Source organism: Ahaetulla prasina, chromosome 13 (assembly GCF_028640845.1).
Source record: "Ahaetulla prasina isolate Xishuangbanna chromosome 13, ASM2864084v1, whole genome shotgun sequence".
In the NCBI taxonomy this organism is placed as follows: Eukaryota; Metazoa; Chordata; class Lepidosauria; order Squamata; family Colubridae; genus Ahaetulla; species Ahaetulla prasina.
The window spans coordinates 24,368,070-24,388,113 of NC_080551.1; the positions used below are offsets into that span (position 1 = coordinate 24,368,070).

The 20,044-nt window shown below is 49.8% G+C and overlaps 1 protein-coding gene across 5 annotated transcripts in view; it reads left to right on the forward strand.

Annotated features, from left to right (window-relative positions):
- SIN3A (SIN3 transcription regulator family member A) overlaps window positions 1-19,784 on the forward strand; it is a 32,110-nt gene extending 12,326 nt beyond the window's left edge. For 3 of the 5 annotated variants that reach the window (XM_058156275.1, XM_058156273.1, XM_058156274.1), the window contains 16 exons: window positions 354-602; window positions 1,397-1,549; window positions 2,543-2,701; window positions 3,762-3,845; window positions 4,795-4,913; window positions 5,363-5,573; window positions 6,625-6,741; window positions 7,676-7,914; window positions 9,738-9,921; window positions 10,698-11,259; window positions 12,620-12,789; window positions 13,473-13,646; window positions 15,386-15,478; window positions 15,863-15,957; window positions 16,805-17,012; window positions 18,158-19,784. In XM_058156275.1, coding sequence (XP_058012258.1) covers window positions 354-602; window positions 1,397-1,549; window positions 2,543-2,701; window positions 3,762-3,845; window positions 4,795-4,913; window positions 5,363-5,573; window positions 6,625-6,741; window positions 7,676-7,914; window positions 9,738-9,921; window positions 10,698-11,259; window positions 12,620-12,789; window positions 13,473-13,646; window positions 15,386-15,478; window positions 15,863-15,957; window positions 16,805-17,012; window positions 18,158-18,388 — 3,048 coding nt within the window. In that variant the 3' untranslated portion in view covers window positions 18,389-19,784. The remainder of the gene's footprint in view (window positions 1-353; window positions 603-1,396; window positions 1,550-2,542; window positions 2,702-3,761; window positions 3,846-4,794; window positions 4,914-5,362; window positions 5,574-6,624; window positions 6,742-7,675; window positions 7,915-9,737; window positions 9,922-10,697; window positions 11,260-12,619; window positions 12,790-13,472; window positions 13,647-15,385; window positions 15,479-15,862; window positions 15,958-16,804; window positions 17,013-18,157) is intronic. The other 2 variants (XM_058156276.1, XM_058156277.1) reach the window with 2 other exon arrangements.
- Window positions 19,785-20,044: the final 260 nt, after the last annotated feature.

Consider the following 20,044-nt stretch of genomic DNA (forward strand, 5'->3'; position numbering starts at 1 on the left):
TAAAATGAGGACCCAGATTGTTGGGGGCAAAAGGCTGACTCTGTAAACTGCTTAGAGAGGGCTGTAAAGCACTATGAAGCGGTATGTAAGTCTTAAATTCTATCCCTTCCTTCCTTCCTTCCTTCCTTCCTTCCTTCCTTCCTTCCTCCGTGGTGGCGCAGTGGTTAGAATGCAGCATTTCAGGCTGACTGCCCACTGGTCTTCAGTGTGAGGTCCTGTCCTAAGTTTTTTTTTGTATCCTTGAAACTTTGAACAGATACTAAGCATCCTCAGTTCGTAAGTCGAGGACTGCCTTTAATTATAGACCCCTCTGACCTCAAGCCACCCTAATCCTTTTGCTCTGCTTCTTTCAGCCCTCCCAGCTACAGACCCATACGCCCACCAGCCAGCAAACTCCTCCGGTCCCCTACGCCTCCCCTCGCTCTCCGCCGGTCCAGCCCCACACGCCCGTGACAATCTCCCTGGGGACCACCCCGTCCCTCCAGAACAATCAGCCCGTGGAGTTTAACCACGCCATCAACTACGTCAACAAGATCAAGAACCGTTTTCAAGGGCAGCCGGACATTTATAAGGCTTTTTTGGAGATTCTCCACACCTATCAGGTGGGTCAGCCAGCCAGCCAGTCCTTCCTTTGGAGGCTGCTTTGCTCTGAATTTGGGGACCTGAGCAGAAGAAGGATTTTGGGGCAAAGATTTTTTTGTGGATGGGGACAGTGGGACACAGAATCCTGCCTGCTGGCATTAAATCGTTGGCATTTGGGTTGGCTGCAAGAGGGAAACTTTCTCACTGAGTGTAAAAAACTGAAATTGATGCAGGTAGAAAGTAGGGAGAGGTGAGTTGCCTCTCCAGGGTCCGATATTTTGGTGACGGCTTTGGGGCAAAGCACAGACCGCCTCCCATGTGTGTTCCTTGGGGCCCTCTGAGCTTGCTTGTTTTCTTGCAGACGTTTCATGACCCAACTGGGTAACATCCTCAGTGCTAGCCTCCCATTTGCGTGCTGCCTGAACTGTTTGACACCCATATGTGGTACCAGTAAAGGAGAATATTTGCAGCTCAGGGTTGACTTGAGAGCTTCTTGGTGCTCTCTGAGCGTGCTTGTTTTTTTGCAGACGTTTCATGACCCAACTAGGCAACAACATCAATGCTAGTGAGAGAGCACCAAGGATCCTTCATTTCAACCCTGAGCTACAACAATTCTCCTTTATTGGTGCCGCCAATGCCTTTTTTCAGCCCATCTCTTGCTACTCTTCTTTTGAAATCTCCAGCTGGGTGTCGTCATTTTTTATTTTTTGTAAGGCTCAGAGAGCAGAAATGGGCAAGGGGCAGCTGCTAAAAGCTGCCAATTTTTTCCCCCTCCTTCGTCTTCTTGAACCTTCTCCTCCATCTCCTCTAACAGAAAGAGCAGCGAAATGCCAAGGAAGCCGGTGGGAACTACACCCCAGCGTTGACCGAACAGGAAGTCTATGCCCAGGTGGCGCGCCTCTTTAAGAACCAGGAGGACTTGCTCTCCGAATTCGGGCAGTTCTTGCCAGATGCAAATAGCTCCGTTGTGAGTGACTTCGAATTCGTCGTCTTGCATTTACTTCTGGGTTTTCGGCAAACCGCCTCCAGAGTGAACCATGGGTTCATTGAACAGCTGGGGCGTTTGCTTAGCGACCGCTGCAAAAAAGATCGTAAAATTGGGCCGGTCAAATGGGTCACCCGATTTAGTTCATCACGAGTTTTGTTTATTTTATTTTATTATTAGGGGTCCTTGGTGCTCTCTGAGCTTGCTAGTTTTCTTGCAGGCGTTTCGTGACCCGACTAGGTAACATCATCAGTGCTGGTGGTGTTCGCGCTGATGACGTTACCTAGTTCGAGTCATGAAACGGTCGGCAAGAAAACAAGCAAAGCTCAGAGAGCACCAAGGACCCCACATGTCAACCCTGAGCTACAAATATTCTCCTTTATTAGTATTTTATTATATTTGTAAAATTTATCAGCCACTCATTTAACTGGGTATAAAATATATACCTACATTAAAACATAAATTTAAGCCAAAGAGTGGGGGAAGGGGGGATCTGTGATTACTCAATCAGCCACCTGCATTGTGCTGTTTCCCCATTGGGCCAACTGGCAGGTCCAGGTCTTTAGGCCTTACAAAAGGATAGGAGGGTTGGAGCCAACCTCACATTGGGGGCAAGATGTTCCAGAGGGCAGGAGCCAAAGTAGAGAAGGCCTTCCTCCTGGACCACACCAGCCGGAATAATCGAGCTGGGGGAGGGGGGGACCCATAGCATGCCTCCTTTGCCAACACACATGGGGCAGGCCAATCCTGATGGGGTCAGACGGTCCTTCAGGTAAGCTGGACCCACAGCTTACTTCCTGTAAAGGGGCCAGCTCCTTCTCAGTCTTAAGGACTACTGCATATGAAGCCTGGGGAGAACAGGATCATCTTTATCTTCGAGTGTTCATCGCCTCTTCACCAGCTAATTCTTGTGAAGCGTTTTTGCATGTTCTCGCCCATGGGGGCCATAATGGACTTGTGGTTCTTCCCGGTCAGCTCTTGAGCAAGACCACTGCGGAGAAAGTGGAGTCGGTGAGAAATGACCACGGAGGCACCATAAAGAAGCCCCAGCTTAACAGCAAGCAGCAGAGGCCCAATCAGAACGGCTGTCAAATCCGGAGGCATGCCACCCCGGGGGTCACCCCTCCAGTGAAGGTAAGGCCCCGTTACCAGTGGTGGGTTTCAAATGTTTTTACTACCGGCTTGGTGGTGGCGGCAGAGGAAGGATACTGTAAAATCTCTATTCCCACCCCACTCCAGGGGAAGGATACTGCAAAATCCCCATTTCCTCCCAATCAGCTGGGACTCAGGAGGCAGAGAATAGATGGGGGTGGGGCCAGTCAGAGGAGGTATTTACCAGTTCTCCGAACTACTCAAAATTTCCACTACTGGTTCTCCAGAACTGGTCAGAACCTGCTGAAACCTTCCTCTGCCCGTTACCCCTTTTCATTTCAAGGCCCACAATTGGTGGCAAAGTACTTTAATATAAGCCCTTAGCAAATAATATACTGCATCCTGATTTTCTCCCAACAATTTAGTGTTTTAATTTTAGGAACTAGTTAAGAACACCTGAGGGATCTTTAATGCTACAAAAGCAATGTTTTCTACAGCACTTTCACATTTTATCAATGTTATTGAGTTAAGAATTTCAGTGGGCCAGACTGCACTATGTGAGGCAAACCAGAAATTTAATGTCTAATACTCCAGGTCTGGCCCAGCCCCTGGAAAAAGGAAAGGCAGAAAGTTGTAACCCTGAGCCAAATAGGGAACTACCGATCTACAACAACAGTTTCTTATTAGTTCCATGTTCAGGCTGCCTGGAATAATAATCTAATTTTGACTTGATTAATTATTCCATATTTCCTAAGGAAAGAGTGCAGAGAACTATACCCTCTGTTCGTATGTTGTGTCTGCTTCTGAGTCCCTTAATTCAGGGTTCTCCAACCATGGCGACTTTACAACTTGTGGACTTCCAACTCCCAGAATTCCTCAGCCAGCATAGAATTCTGGAAGTTGAAGTCCACAAGTCATAGAGTTGCCAAGGTTGGAGACCCTTGCCTTCACGAACCAACGCTTGTCCTATCAAAGTAGCATCAGTACTGTGCCATTGTTCCTCTCCTAATGTTTTAACTGCACAGTAGCTCAGCACATTAAAATGTGTTGTGGTAGATACCACTTACTTATTCCTTTGTGTTTGTGTGCTTCCTCGCTACAGAAGAAACCAAAGCTCCTTAATTTGAAGGACCCATCCTTTGCAGAAGCTGGCAAACACGGGACAGAGTCTCTGTTCTTTGACAAGGTAGGAGAGCTAATAAACGGTGCCCGTTTTATCCCCCAGAATTATTCTGCAATAATAATAGCAGCTCTCGATTTACAACTTTTAGCAACTGTTCCTGTTATGTCCAGGCAGAAAGCTTTTCCTTCCGCCACGCAAGTGCGGGACATATTTTAAAGCTATTGGTTAAAGGCTGACAGTTTTCCTTTAAAAGGGGCTGTTAGCCGGAAACTGGATGTTGGTTTATACTGAGTCCTTATCTTAATAAAACATTGCTGCTGGAAGTTTGGCTCCTCGCCTGTGTTTCGACCCACACATTCTAGTTCCAAGTTATTACGGAAAAAGGGACTTGCAACCAGACCTTGCTCCTGCCACGGTTGCCACACCCCCACAATCACAAGATCAAAATTTGGCTACTTGGCAACCGGTGTGCATTCACCACGGTTTGCCATTCTCCCGGGGGGGGGGGGTTGCCCTTTGCCACCTTCCTAGCTGGCTTTCAATAAGCAAAGTTAAGTGGGGGGGAAGAGCAGGATTTGCTTCACTTAACAACTGCAGGGATTTCACTTAACGATCATGGGGAAAGAGGTCGTAACATTGAGCTTAACCACTGCCTGGTTTAGGAAAGGAAATTCTGGTCTCGGTTGTCCTATGTTGAGGATTATTCATAAGAAAGAAGTTGAGCTTATAACTTACGGCATTTTTTAGCTGTTCAAGGATGCTACATGTATGGGATCGTCTGGGGTCCACAAGGAATTATAGTTTGGGTCCTGAGATATTCCTCTTCGCCCTTCAGCTCCCCCTGGAATAAATATACCCATTTCCCAGCTCCACTTACGTCATGTCTGTTGGTTGATGAGCTTAGAATTGTGCTAATGGGAGAGGATTAAACTGTTCCTTTGTAGGAGAGCCTCGTCTTCTCTTTTCCAACTTTCTCGTCCTCCTTTTTTCCTCTTCCCATTCCACCTTTCAGGTCCGCAAAGCACTGCGCAGCACGGAGGCCTATGAGAATTTCCTCCGGTGCCTTGTCATTTTCAATCAGGAGGTCATATCCCGAGCTGAACTTGTACAGCTGGTTTCTCCCTTTTTGGGGTAAGCAAGATAAGCAACGAGCCCTTTAGCGTGCTCCCTTGTGGGACAGACAACATACACTGGAGAACTGAAAATAAGCCACTGAAAGTTGCTTGGATAGCGAAATGGGCCAGGGATAAATTTAATAAATGAAATAATATGTAAATTAACAGGCAGAGATCATTATGCTTGTTTCATCTGCCAACCAGGTCAGAGTTCAAGGAATAGAGCTACTCCTGCCTCAATTATTGGCCAAGTTTAGTTGTCCGGTGGTACCAGCGTAGTGAATTTCACCGCAGAAGGTGCCAGAGGAAAGCTTTAAAGAAGCGGGTTGCATCTTTCCCCATATAAGATGATTAGCAGCTTAATAAAACTTTAAACCTTATTAAGAATGTTAAAAAAAATCTGCAGCAGCGGTGCTAACGTAGTGTATTCTGTTTTCATTGGTTTTTTGGTTTCATCCTTTTCAGAAAATTTCCGGAGTTGTTCACTTGGTTTAAAAACTTCCTGGGTTACAAAGAATCCTCACATCTGGAAAGTTTCCCGAAGGAGCGAGCTACCGAGGGGATAGCGATGGAGATAGATTACGCTTCCTGCAAACGGCTGGGCTCCAGCTATCGAGCCTTGCCCAAAAGTTACCAGCAGCCCAAATGCACAGGTCGGACCCCATTGTGCAAGGAGGTAATAGCAATCGCACACAGACTTATATACCGCTTTATAGTGCTTCCCAGCCCTCTCTAAGCGGTTGACAGAGTCAGCCTCTTGCCGCCAACAATCTGGGTCCTCATTTTACTCACCTCGGAAGGATGGAAGGCTGAGTCCACCTTGAGCCTGGTGAGATTCAGACTGCCAAATTGCAGGCAGCCGGCAGTCAGCAGAAGTAGCCTGCAGTACTATATTCTAACCACTGCGCCACCACGACTCATGGTAAGCTGGCCATCTCCCCCCCCCCCTTTGAGGATGTGAATGTTGCTGCAACTTAGCAACAATGGCAGGCCCTCCGGGGATTCCCCTCCCACCCCCAATAGTTACAGGTAGTCCTCGACTTACGATCGCAATCGAGCACAAAATGTATGTTGCTAAGTGCGAAAATTGTTGAGTGAGGTTTGTTCCATTTTACGGCTTTTCTTGCCCTGTTAAACAAATCACTGCGCTTGTGAAATAAATAACCCAATCAAGTGAAGTCAAGTGAATCTGGCTTCTAAGATATTCTAAGTTCATAGTATCCCTGTAGTATCTCAGCATGAGTCCTTTCTCCACCCACAAGGGGGCGCCCTTGTACAGCTGAGCATTCTCTTGTGAGAAACTACCATATTCCTTGATGGTGACTGGACCAGCAATCTGCTCTCAGCAGTCCAGTAAGCCTTTTTTTCCATAGTTGCTAGAATAATATTTTATCTGACTGGCAGTAACAACCCCTCCCTCCCTTCCTTCCTTCCTTCTTCCTTCCCTCTCTCCCTCCATGTCTGTCTGTCTGTCTTTCTTTCTTTCTTTCTTTCTTTCTTTCTTTCTTTCTTTCTTTCTTTCTTTCTTTTTCTTTTTTCCTCCTTCCCTCTCCCTCCTTGTTTTTCTTTCTTTCTTCCTTCCTTCCTTTCTTTTTCTCCCTCCCTCCCTCCCTCTCTCCCTGTTTTCTTCCTTCCTCCTTGCGTCTCTCCCTCTGTGTTTGCTTTCTTTCTTTCTTTCTTTCTTTTTCTTTCTTTCTTTCTTTCTTTCTTTCTCTCCTCCTGCTCAGGTTTTGAATGACACCTGGGTCTCCTTCCCTTCCTGGTCCGAAGATTCTACGTTTGTGAGCTCGAAGAAGACTCAGTACGAAGAGCACATCTACCGATGTGAGGATGAACGGTTTGAGGTAGGTCAGATAGGCCTTGATTTCCCCAGGACAAAATCAGGAACTTCGCTCCGATGGCCAATAAAGTATCACAACTGGAAAAATTGGCACCAGGCAGCGTTTCCCAACCGCAGGTGGTCCTTGACTTAATGACCGCAATTGAGCCCAAGACTTCTGTTGCTAAGTGAGACAGTGAAGTGAATTTTGCCCCATGGGATGACTCCTCTTGCCACAGTTGCATCACCGCCATTGTTAAGTCAGTCACACGGCTGTCCAGCAAATCCAGCTTCCGCCATTGATTTGGCTCGCCAGGAGGTTGCAAACGGGGATCACGTGGCCCCAGGTCACCTGCATCCGTCATAAATATGAGCCCCTTGCTGAGCGTCTGGATTTTGATCCAGTGACCATGGAGAGGGCAGCATGGTCGTAAGTGTGAGAAAGGGTCATAAGTCTCTTTTTCCAGTGCGGTTGTAACTTCAGTGAATGGTCACTAAAATGAAAGGTGGTAAATTAAAAGACTACCTGGATAAATCCCACTTGGGAAGTTGAAATTCAGCCTTTGTAGCAATGCTGTAGAATTTCCCAATTCAGGTGTCTGTGAAGATTCTCAGTCCTCCAGGTCCTGGTTGTCCCAAAGGTGCTTTTTTTCAAGAGGCAACTGGACTTCCTTGTTTTTTCTTTGAAGACATTTCGCTTCTCATCCAAGAAGCTTCTTCAGCTCTGACTTGGATGGTGGGGAATGGAAGGATTTATATTCCTCGCAGACAGCTGGTCATTTGCATCCTTTTAGACCAGGGCTCTCCAACCTCGGTCCCTTTAAGACTTGTGGACTTCAACTCCCAGAAGTCTCCAGCTATGCTGGCTGGAGAATTCTGGGAGTTGAAATCCACAAGTCTTAAAGCTGGCCAAGTTTGGGGACCCCCGGCCATAGCTAAATGAGCGTCTTCTTTTCCAGCTGGATGTAGTCTTGGAGACCAACCTAGCGACCATCCGAGTCTTGGAAACGATACAGAAGAAGCTCTCCCGCTTATCGGCGGAAGAGCAAGCCAAGTTCCGTCTCGACAACACCTTGGGGGGCTCCTCCGAAGTGATCCATCGCAAAGCCCTGCAGAGGATATACGCAGACAAAGCTGCCGACATCATCGACGGCCTTCGGAAAAATCCAGCTGTCGCAGTTCCCATTGTGCTGAAAAGGTACCCGGTCATTGGGCAAACAAAGAGGAGCGTTCAAAGGGAATCTAAAAAAAATATGTTGAAAGGTGTCGAAAGAAAAAACGCTGGGCAAGCTTTTCCGAGGTCTGGACCAGAGGTTGGTTTCAGCAAGTTCTGTCCAGTTCTGGAGAACCGGTAGCAGGAAATTTTGAGTAGTTCGGAGAACCGGTAGTAAAAATTCTGACTGGCCCCGCCCCCATCTATTCTCTGCCTCCGAAATCCCAGCTGATCGGGAGGAAATGGGGATTTTGCAGTAACCTTCCCCTGCCATGCCCACCAAGCCATGCCACGCCCACCAAGCCACACCCACAGAACCAGTAGTAAAAATTTTGAAACCCACCACTGGTCTGGAATCATCTCAGGCAGGGGTGTCAAAACTCGATTTCATTGAGGGCCGCATCAGGGTTGTGTTTGACCTCAGAGGGCCGGGGGTGGGGGCAGGAGAGTAGCCATGTTGGGTGTAACATGGGACTCATGTCGGGGGCACATGTGATGGCCAGGTGCTAAGGCAGGACTTCTCTGAGATCCTCCCTCATTATAATCAACCAACCAACCTTCCTTCCTTCTTTTTCCTTCCCTCTTCATTCTCCTTTCTGCTTCCTTCCCCTCTTTCCTTATTTTTCCTTCCTTGCTGTCTTCCCATCTTTTTCTTTATCTTTTCCTTTCTCCTTTCCTGTCCCTTCTTGTATACTCAAACACAAAAGGGGAAACATTTCTCCTTTTGTTTTGTTTTTAGTTTATTTTGATAACCCTTTGCCAGGGAAAATGGAGCCCGGGGGAGGGGGGGGCTCCATTTTCCCTGGCAGAGGCACCGCAGGGCAGTCCTTTATTGTTTGCCAGGCCAGTCCCATGGGACCAGATGCAGCCCACAGGCCTTGAGTTTGACACCCCTGATCTAGGATGACCTGGCACATCTCACATGGAAAAGAACTTTGGGGAAAGCTCTTGGGAGTTGAGGAGGTAGATGTAGGATGGGGTGATCCTCCTGACATCTAAATTCGAAGCTATGGATGCCTTTCAAAGTTGAGAAACTTTGACTTGGGAGCCGTTACATCTGGCCAAGCATTGATAGAATTTATCATCTAGCCGTGTTTAGTCATCTTGATTCCAGAGAAATTGCGATTTCCCTAACTGTCCCAAAGCAACCGGGCCTCTAAACCAGGGGTCTCCAACCTTGGTCCCTTTAAGACTTCTGGATTTCAACTCCCAGAGCTCTACTGTGAGTTCTGCTCTAAACCACTGTTTCTCAGCCTTCGGATGGCTTTCAACCTACTTCTACGCATCTTAAAGTTGCCAGGTTGAGAAACAAAGATCTAAACCATGGCTTGATAACGGAGAAGACCGGCGTTGGCTGGTTTCTTCAACCTGGAATCTGCAGATACGTCAGCCTTGCTGGTTGAGAATAAGATCAGTTGCATTGTTTACACATCTGGTTGATGCCAAACTCAAAAAGCTGGATTTTAGGCACATCTGTTGGGCCTGCTCCCTTTTCTATAGATCTTGGGAGCCAGAATCTCACAACTCACCTGCGAGAATTGTATTAAAAAGTTCTCCTTTCAAACTCAATTCTACTGGGATTCAATTTATCCTAGAAATATCAGGGATGCAGGGGAGGAATGTGGGGGGGGAGTTAGGTAGAAGTGAACTTCTCCAGTTACTCAGGAAAGGAGACCACATGGTGAGCGCATGTTTTCATGTTGCCGGAGTTTTCATCCGTGTTTGTCAGGAGGAATGTGATCAAACCATCAGAGGTCCTAAACCAAGAGGCCTCTCTCTCACACGCCCTCTAACTTTTTCCGGCCTAGGTTGAAAATGAAAGAAGAGGAATGGCGGGAAGCCCAAAGGGGATTCAACAAAGTGTGGCGGGAACAAAACGAAAAATACTATTTGAAATCCCTGGACCATCAAGGCATCAACTTTAAGCAGAACGACACCAAGATCTTGCGATCCAAGAGTCTGATCAGCGAGATTGAGACCATTTATGATGAGGTACGTTGAAAAAAATTCACCAAATGTTCCTTCCACGGTAACTTTCAGATAACGGCTTTGAGGACTGTTTGAGAAAGAGCTGTAGGAGAAGGGTGTTCATGGTTGTCCTTTTGCTGGGGGGCAATTGAGGGAAGCAGTAGAAAGGTTGTCCTTCAGCAATTTGTAGCTGGAGAAAGAGAGATAAATTGGCAGACGAAGAGGGGGAGAGAGAAACAGAGAGAGACAGAAGGGGAAGGGTGGGGGAGAGAGAGAGAGAGACAGAGAAAGGGGAGGGGCGAGAAAGAGACAGAGATAAATAGACAAAGACAGGGGGAAGAGGGAGAAAGAAAGAGTGAGAGAAAGGGAAGAGAGAGAGAGATAAATAGACAAAGACGGGGAAGAGAGAGAGAGAGAAGGAAGAGAGAGATAAATAGACAAAGACGGGAGGGAAGAGGGAGAGAAAGAGAGGGGGAAGAGAGAGAGAGGGAAAGAGATAAATAGAGGGGGAAGAGAGAGATTATAAATAGACAAAGACGGGGAAAGGGAGAGAGAAAGAGAAAGAAAGGGGGAAGAGAGAGAGAGAGATAAATAGACAAAGACGGGGGAAGAGAGAGAGAGGGAAAGGGATAAATAGAGGGGGAAGAAAGAGATATATAAATAGACAAAGACAGAGGGGGAAAGAGGGAGAAAGAGAGAGAGAAATAGACACACTGAGAGAGAAATAGACAGACAAAGACGGGGGGGGCGGAGAGAGAAAAAAGAGACGATTTCAGACTGTTCTTTTCCTGGGTTTTCAGAGGCAAGAACAGGCCTCGGAAGACAACTCCGGCCCTCACCTCTCCCTGGCCTACGAGGACAAGCAGATTCTGGAGGATGCCGCCTCTCTGATCATCCACCACGTGAAGCGTCAGACGGGCATCCAGAAAGAGGACAAGTACAAGATCAAGCAGATCATGTACCACTTCATCCCGGACCTTCTCTTCGCTCAGCGAGGGGAGCTCTCCGACCTGGAGGAGGAAGAAGAGGAAGAGATGGACGTGGACGAAAACTCCGGGGCGGTGAAGAAGCACAACGGGGTGGGGGGCAGCTCCCCCAAAGCCAAGCTGCTCTTCAGCAGCACGGCGGCTCAGAAGCTGCGCAGCCTCGACGAGGCCTACAACCTCTTCCACGTCAACAACAACTGGTACATCTTCCTGCGCCTCCACCAGATCCTGTGCCTGCGGCTGCTGCGGATATACAGCCAGGCCGAGCGGCAGATCGAGGAGGACAGCCGGGAACGGGAGTGGGAACGGGAAGTGCTGGGGGTGAAGCGAGAGAAGAGCGACAGTCCGGCCATCCAGCTGCGCTTGAAAGACCCTAGTGAGTGTCTTCTGACCCGGCTCCCCAAACACGACGAACCCTCTGAAGTTAACTCAAAAGATTCCTTTATTAGGAGCGTCGGCAACCCCGGCAAAATGTTTATCTCTCACTGCAGGCTAACAAGTCTGTCCAGCAGAAAGATTAATAGTTTTCTGCTACACCTATTCATTTCCGCCCCCTGCCTTTTATCCCCAGAGCTAGGGTGGGGCTTCACTAGCAGCGAAGGCTCTTCCGTCCCAAGGACCGGCCGGTTGATTTCCACTGCTCTCCTCTCCTCTGCCTTCTGTGCATCCGCACATCAGGCACTGGACCCAGTTGTTCCTCCTCTTCCTCATCGGCCACCTCCAGACCTGGAGGCTGTTGACGCTCCATCTGAGGGCTGATGGACGGCCCAGGCTCCACCTCTGTCTCCCTTCTCTCTGACATCTCCATTCCCTCTTCTCCCTCGGAGCTCTCAGGTTGCCCTGATGCTGGCTCTGACTCCCACGCCGCCTCCTCCTCCTCTGATTCGGCTGCTGGAGGGGCTGGTGGCCAACAGGCCACAATAGAATGTCTCTGGGCAGATGGAAGGCATTGGAGGAGTGCAAAATAGTTCTTGGCTTAATGACCGGGCACTTAGCCTAGGGGTCCCCAATCCCCCGGGCGTTGGAACAGCCACTGGGCCATGGCAGGTCAGAAACCGGGCCGCACAAAGAAGCGAAGCTCCATCGGTTGGATGCAGGCAGCACACGAAGCCACGTCCGCTCTGGTCCGTGGAAAAAAATCTCTCTGTGGAACCGGTCCCTGGTGCCCCAAAGGTTGGAGGCCGCCAGCATCTGACTTCTAACAGTTAGAATTCTGTCGTGGCAGATCCCTCAATAGGCACTTAGAGGCCCCAGTTCTGGTGTGGGAGGGGAACCTGGGTCCCACAGTCACATGAGCGTAATCTTTTTTCTTTATTTATGTGGCCAAGAAGTCTTGCAAACACAGAACGTAATGACAGCACTAAAGCGTACAGCCAATAAAACGTGGGAAATAGAACAATAATAATACTGCAGTCACACCCCCTATGTATGGGTTTTGCTTTATTTCCAGTTCTTGGCAAAAACACCCGATAGCCAACCAGTGCCATAAAAAAAGGGAACAGGGCGTTCAAATGAGTGATCCGCTTTGTAACTGTCACAACTTACAACTAAAATGCGCAGGCAACGACTCGGGCACTTCCGGCATCTCTGCTGCTGCTGCTTGTTTCGATGAGGCCTGGCCTACCTGGCAGGGCTGATGTTTCCCCTGCAAAGCCATTGTAATGAATTTGTTCTGCACCTCTCTCCCCCTCTCCCCCCTTTCATTTCCCTCCCACCCACCCACCCTCAATTTCAAGTGGACATTGAAGTGGAAGACTACTACCCGGCGTTTCTGGACATGGTGCGGAATCTCCTGGACGGCAACATGGACTCCTCCCAGTACGAGGACTCCCTGCGTGACATGTTCACCATTCATGCCTACATCGCCTTCACCATGGACAAGCTCATCCAGAGCATTGTCAGACAGGTGATTCGAGGGGGGGGGGGGAAGAGGGAAAGAAAGGGAGGGGGAAAGGAAGGAGAGGGAGGGAGGGATGGAGAGGGGGATAGAGGGAAAGGAAGGGAGGGAGGGAAAGGAAAAGAAAGAGTGGGGAGAGAGAGGGAGAGAGAGGGAATGAGGGAGGGGGAGAGACGGAGAGGTGTGTATGGATATGTGGATATATGATGGCTGAAAGAGAGTGGTGGGGAAAGAAATGCCAAATGGAAAGAAAAGAGGTGGCTGCTTTTTGCCAGTACAAGACAACAACTTCCAAAGCAGAGGTGGCCACAGCCAGAGATCAGGGGGGATTCTGGGACGTTTAAGGCGAAGGCTCTCTGTGACATGCAAGTTCTGGCCGCTGCTGGGCTGCACCCCGTTGCTTTAATGGCTGGCTGGCTTCTGGATCTGGCGGGGCAGGAACAAAGCCACCTTCGTGGCATGGAGGAAGCATCTGCTCAGCTTCGTGCCCTGTTTGCCCCCAGGGCAGAGGGAATAGAGGTTAGAAGTTCAGCTGTGGGAGATATTTTTTGCCTAGACATGTTGCCTGCTGGCCTCGGGCGTAGCATCTGTATCGTACGGCAGAAGAAAGCCTGCACTTGGTGCGGGAGCTTCAAAAAAGTCACCTGAATGTTCTTTTGCTCTCTCTCTCTCTCTTTGTTTTAAATGTTCAGCTCCAGCACATCGTGAGTGACGAAATCTGCGTGCAGGTAACCGAGCTCTACCTGTCTGAGAGCCACAACGGTGCCACGGGAGGGCTGCTGCCCTCCCAGTCCTCTCGCTCCCTGGTGGAAACGGCCTATCAGCGCAAAGCCGAGCAGCTGTTGCAGGACGAGAACTGTTTCAAGGTAAACCAGGATGGCTGTTCAAGAGCCTTGCTGGCCTTTGAGGAGCCAGAAAGGGAGAGGGTTGCTTTTTAGAAGGGGAGGGTGGGTTGATCTCCCCCCACCCACCCACCCTGCGTGCAAAGGTGTATTTAAGACTCCCAAAGTCCCGTTTGTTGGACCGTTTTCCGGCTGTCTCGTACCGTCTGCAGAGAAGGCAGCCTTTGGGGCTGAGATATCAAAGGTTTTCCGGGCAACCTGAACTGCGATCAGAAGTTGTCTTGAGCAATTAAAAGAGTGCCAGATTTTTGTGGAAACTGGCATGCTGCATCAAAGGCAGGGGCTGGGTGGAAGGTGGGGCAATTTTGATTATTTTTCTTTTCACCGTTGGAAATACGACTAAAGGTTGCTCGGAGGATTTATGACTGGCAGAAACTGGGAGAAACACCGCTCCTCCTCCTACTTTGGATGCACCATTTTTCCTGGAATCTTTTCAGCTTCCCCTTCCCTATAAATAATCCCCCTCCCCTTCCATCAGTCTGAGCTTCCTACAAAACCACTCATCCTCCAACTTTTCTCTTGCTTTAAGCTGACAATCTGTTCTTCGCTTTTAATCGCGGGTTATGACTTATGCCAGAATCCTTCAGGGCAAAATTATCGCAACTGTCTCTTGACGGAAGCTACGTGCCAGCGATAAAATGCACGGGCTGCTGTGGGGCAATCCTGACTTCTGGCTGCCTTTTCAAACAGAGCCCTAGGCTAATCTGAAGCGTTGCCTGTTCTAATAACGCCCCTGTCCAAATCCAGGTTGTGATTCACATCGCTGATTTTATTTATTTATTTATTTATTTATTAATTAATTAAACTTTTATACCGCCCTTCTCCCGAAGGACTCAGGGCGGTGTACAGCCAAGATAAAAAGCAATAAGTATACAAAGTTAAAAATCAATTTAAAATACCTATTCAATAGTGGCCGAATTAAAACCGTCAAATTGACCAACCTAAAATACCCCATATAAAATTACAGAAAATTTAAAAATTTAAAATTTAAAATTTAGAAATTTAAAAAATCTAAAAAAAATCAGTCCAGTCCCGCTTGGATGAATAAATAAGTTTTTAATTCCCGACGAAAGGTCCGAAGGTCAGGTATTTGGCGCAAACCGGGGGGAAGGTCGTTCCAGAGAGTAGGTGCTCCAACAGAGAAGGCCCTTCCCCTGGGGGCCGCCAGCCGACATTGCTTGGCGGACGGCACTCTGAGAAGGCCCTCTCTGTGAGAGCGTACGGGTCGATGGGAGGCATAGGGTAACAGCAGGCGGTCCCGTAAGTACCCGGGCCCTAAGCCATGGAGCACTTTAAAGGTGGTAACCAGAACCTTGAAGCGCACCCGAAAGACCACAGGTAGCCAGTGCAGACTGCGCAGGAGCGGTGTTACACGGGAGCCACGTGTGGCTCCCTCAATCACCCGCGCAGCTGCATTCTGGACTAGCTGAAGTCTCCGGGTGCACCTCAGGGGTAGCCCCATGTAGAGAGCATTGCAATAATCCAGGCGAGAAGTGACAAGAGCGTGAGTGACCGTGCATAAGGCATCCCGGTCCAGAAAGGGGCGCAACTGGCGAACCAGGCGAACCTGGTAAAAAGCTCTCCTGGAGACGGCTGCCACATGGTCTCCATGGTCTCCATGATTTTGGGGGCCCAGTTGTTGTTGTTTTTAAATCTGGAGGCCGTTTGACCAGCATTGTGCATTTGTGTGTTTTGTTCTGTAGATGATGTTCATTCAGAGCAGGGGCCATGTTCAGTTAACCATTGAACTGCTGGATACCGAAGAGGAGAACTCCGACGATCCTGTTGAGGCAGAGGTAAGGGTGGACTGTGGCCCGTTAGCAGTTTTGCCGTGTATTTGTTCCCAATCACACAAGCGTTTTTTAAAAACGAAAAGCCTAATCCAGCTGGGATGGCCTTGGGAGTCAGTAGAAAGAGCCGCGGACCAGACACGGCCTGTCATGTAAGAAGTATCTCAGCCCCCCCGCTTTCCCCCAGACCGAAACGGAGTGGGGGAAGCATCTCAGAGATCTTCTCAAATGTTGTGGAAAGTAAAAAATAAAGCAAATGCATTCAGAGCTGCAAGGTTCTGTTCTTGCAGCCTGACAATAAAAGTTGGGTTAGGATTTCGTACGGCAGAAAAGCTGTTTTTTCTCGCCTTTGGAAGGAGTTGACTAATCGTCTCTCGGTTCCCTTTCCAGCGTTGGACGGATTACGTGGACCGCTACGTCAACTCTGACTCCACGTCTCCTGAACTGCGGGAACAGCTGGCCCAGAAGCCGGTCTTTCTGCCCAGGTGAGAGAAGACAGCCCATCCCTTCACCCAGACCAAAAGCGCTGTTTTGCCTCTAGCCATGGTCCACCCTGCTTTGCTGGGCTGGGGAGGGGGAAATGGTTTGAGGCCTTGGTGCTTTCTGAGCGTGAGGAAAGGTCTTCTGGAGGGAGGGGCCCTGCATTCCAGAAGAGCCAGGGTAGTAGCACAGTTTAAATGGCTTGTGTGTGAGAAAGAGGGTGGTGAAGACAGTTCCTCCTCAAGAGTTCCCAGAGACTAGGTTTTATGGTGCAAAGACTCTGCTTTGGTTTGGCGAGATTTCCATCTATGGCTGATGGAATGATAAAGGAAACTGCTTAGACCAGGGCTCTCAAACTCGCGGGCCGGATGCGTCACGCGCTGGCCACGCCCACATCCGGTTTACCAAGGGTGGGGGGAGTCCTGATACGTCATGTGGTGACGCCGTGAGTTTGACACCCCTGGTTTAGAAGAACCTCAACGTGTCTGTCTTGCTTTTTGGAACCCGATTCCTCAAACTGGGTGGTTTTCCTGCAGGCGTTACTTAAAACTTCTGCAGTGGAACCACCAAGCTCAGAGAGAAGACCAAGGACCCCACAGCTCAACCCTGAGCTATGGACCTTCTCTTCTTTCGTCCTGGGGGGGGCAACGGGGGATAATTGGTAGCTCGGAGGCTCCATGTGGCAGCTACCAGTAACGCCTCCCAGTTTCCAGACGCCACTGTCTTTTCTGCGAGTCAAGCCTTCCACGTTTGGCCTCCAGAAGAAGCAGTGGGGGGGGGGATGGGCCTTTCCAGGCAGACCCTAATTCCAGCGTGGGTTGTGGTGGGTGGGGGTGTCTCTCTGCTTCTCAGGAACCTGCGGCAGATCCGCAAGTGTCAGAGAGGCCGGGAGCAGCAGGAGAAGGACAGCAAAGAGGGGCTGGGCAAGAAGCCCCTGGAGAACGTGGAAAGCTTCGACAAGCTGGAATGCAAGTTCAAGCTCAACTCCTACAAGATGGTTTACGTCATCAATTCGGAGGATTACATGTACCGGAGGACCGCTCTGCTGCGCGCCCATCAGGTCGGCCCGGAAGGGGAAAACCCATGAGCCCCATCCTCTTGGGGGGCGGGGGGGGCACCTAGGCTGGAGGTGGGGAAGGACCCTGGGGGAGGGGGCCGCCCTGCGCCACGGTCAAGCCGATCTAAGCTACACACAGGTCTCAGGGTGGGGATGTCCGCCTCTTCCCCTTTGCTCTTCTCCCACCTCCTTTTGGGAGGTTTTCCTTGGGATTTAAAATCACAGTTTGGCTGTTTTAGGCCTCGAGCAACCGCTTCCCCATGTTTTCTGTCTTAAAATGCAAGCGGAGAGGGAGAGAGAGGATAGAAGAAGGGAAGGGAGGAAGGAGAAATGGTGGGAAGGGAGGGAAGGAAAGAAGGAAGGAAGGAAGGAAGGAGAATTCTGGGAGTTGAAGTTCTCAGAACCCCTTAACGTTTCTGAGGTTGAGAAACAAATCTAAAACCTTAAAAGCTGCCCCTGCTCTGTGCTGTCCCTCATCTCCTCTTTGCCTTTATTTAATGAACCATGGCGAGTGCAGTTTCACAAATCGCCTCAAAATGCCACCTTTTTCTGATAATTGGCATCCCTCTCAGGTTAGCACGCAAATCCTGTTAGATCAGGGGTCTCCAACCTTGGTCACTTTAAGCCTGGCGGACTTCAACTCCCAGAATTCCCCAGCCAGAGCAGGGGTCTCCAACCTTGGCCACTTTAAGCCTGGTGGACTTCAACTCCCAGAATTCCCCAGCCAGAGCAGGGGTCTCCAACCTTGGCCACTTTAAGCCTGGTGGACTTCAACTCCCAGAAGTCCCCAGCCAGAGCAGGGGTCTCCAACCTTGGCCACTTTAAGCCTGGTGGACTTCAACTCCCAGAATTCCCCAGCCAGAGCAGGGGTCTCCAACCTTGGCCACTTTAAGCCTGGTGGACTTCAACTCCCAGAAGGCCCGCTGGCTGGGGCATTCTGGGAGTTGAAGTCCGCCAGGCTTAAAGTGACCAAGGTTGGAGACCCCTGCGTTAGATGATGATCGTCAAGCACACAATCAGATTTCTGCCCCGGGGAATGTGACCCTCCCAAGTTAGGATTCCGGTCCACGCCGGCTTGACCGCTTGCAGCCCCACAAGGGGAATTTTGCAGAAAGCCCAGACGGTCACCCTCCCTTCCTCCCCTGCAGTCCCACGAGCGAGTCAGCAAGAGGCTGCACCAGCGTTTCCAGGCCTGGGTGGATCGGTGGACGAAGGAGCACATCACCCGGGAGATGGCGGCCGAAACGAGCCAGTGGCTCATGGGCGAAGCCTTGGAGGGCCTGCTCCCCTGCACCACCACTCGCGAGGCCGAGGACTTGCATTTTGTGAGCATCAACAAATACCGCGTGAAATACAGCACAATCTGTAAGACGCCCTGAACGCCGGTTGCGGGGAGGGAAAGAGGGAAAGCGAGACGTGTTTGGTTGGAGGGGAGGGGAGGAGCGCCCCCCCCTCCCGCTCACACACACACACACACACACACACAACCTGCGGGAGGGCAGTGCGGCTCGGGCCAAATAAGGAGGACAGCTTCCTCTTCCCCTTCCTCGTGCGGCTCCGCGACCCGACACTTCCCACGACTCACTCTCCGACCGGAGACATCCCGGGGCCTGTTTTCCCATCGGTCTTGTGGAACCGAAGCCGGCCCGGCAGCCAGGAGCAGCGCCCACGTCGGCCTGCGGGCACGGAATCTCCGCGAGTCGCCCGAGGGGGAGACGCACCTGGCCTCTACCCACCAGCAGCAGCCCTGATCCTTCGGGTGCTTTGAGTAGCTCGACGAGACTCTGGGTGCGTGGCATATCTCCCCCCACCTTCTCCTCATCTCCTTCCCCTCCCTCCTGAAAGACACTGAAATTTTAAGTCCAGAATCTTTTAAGGAACACCAGACGTGCGGCCTCCCTCGTCTCCACAGGACTTGGCGGCAGACTTTTTGCAAACTTTGAGCCGCTTCCTGAGTTCTGCAGACCAACCGGGGTGGGTGGGTGCATCAGACCCCACCACCACCACCCCGGGCGTCTACGGGTCTGCCGTTTCAACTTTTCCTTCTCATCCGTTGCGTTCCTGTGACCGGGGACGCCCGACGTCCCTAAACCGATTTAAGATCAGTCTGTTCTTTCTAGTGCCAGTGGAAATACCGTTTTATTTGGGTTTTATTATTATTATTATTATTATGACGACTATTATTATGTTTTGTACCTGCTTGTTTACTAGGCTCTTAGTGCCATGCACCAGCTGTCCACACAAATACACACACTCTGCCTCTCTCTCTTTCTCTCTCTCTCTCTCTCTCTCTCTCACACACACACACACACACACAAAATCTCCTCAGTCACACATGCACGCTTCGACAATAGCAGCCACAACTGATTTTAAACCAGTTCTTCGCCTTCCGCTCCCCTCCCCCCTTCCTGGTTGGTTTTTTGTTTTTGTTTTTTTTGTAAATAAATGTACATATTTGTCGAATTTTTTTTTTAATTAAAAGAATAAGTGTGCTTAACGTGCTAGTACAACTCTTACTAGCCTTTTTTTTTTTTTTTTGAGTTACCAGATGGTTTCAGGGTTTTTGGTACCTTACAGGGCGAGAGCGGCGAAATCATTTTATTACACTTTCTACCAAAGGGAGTTGTCATTGTAATGCTTTCGTGTGAAGGTTGTTTCTCTCTCTCTCTCTCTCTCTCTCTCTCTCTCTCTCTCTCTCTCTCTCTCTCTCTCTTTGTGTGTGTAAAAAGAAACGAAACCCCCTCCCTCTGCCACACACACACACACACACATAAATGAACAATAAGGAGAAGGATCTTAGCTCTTCCTGGGAAAGAGAGACAGGGCTGCCTGGACCCTTCGCTCTGTTCTGAGAGGTTGCTTTTGGTAGATTTATTGGATCTACTCATCAGGGAGAATCTACCTGCCCTGTAGGCAGCTTGAGCACAGGTGGGGGGGGGAGTGAGAACCAGGGGTGCGAGAACATACATGTACCAGAGCGCAACACATTTCAAGCCGCTCTTTAATAGAAAAATCTACTGCCTATATCAGGAGTC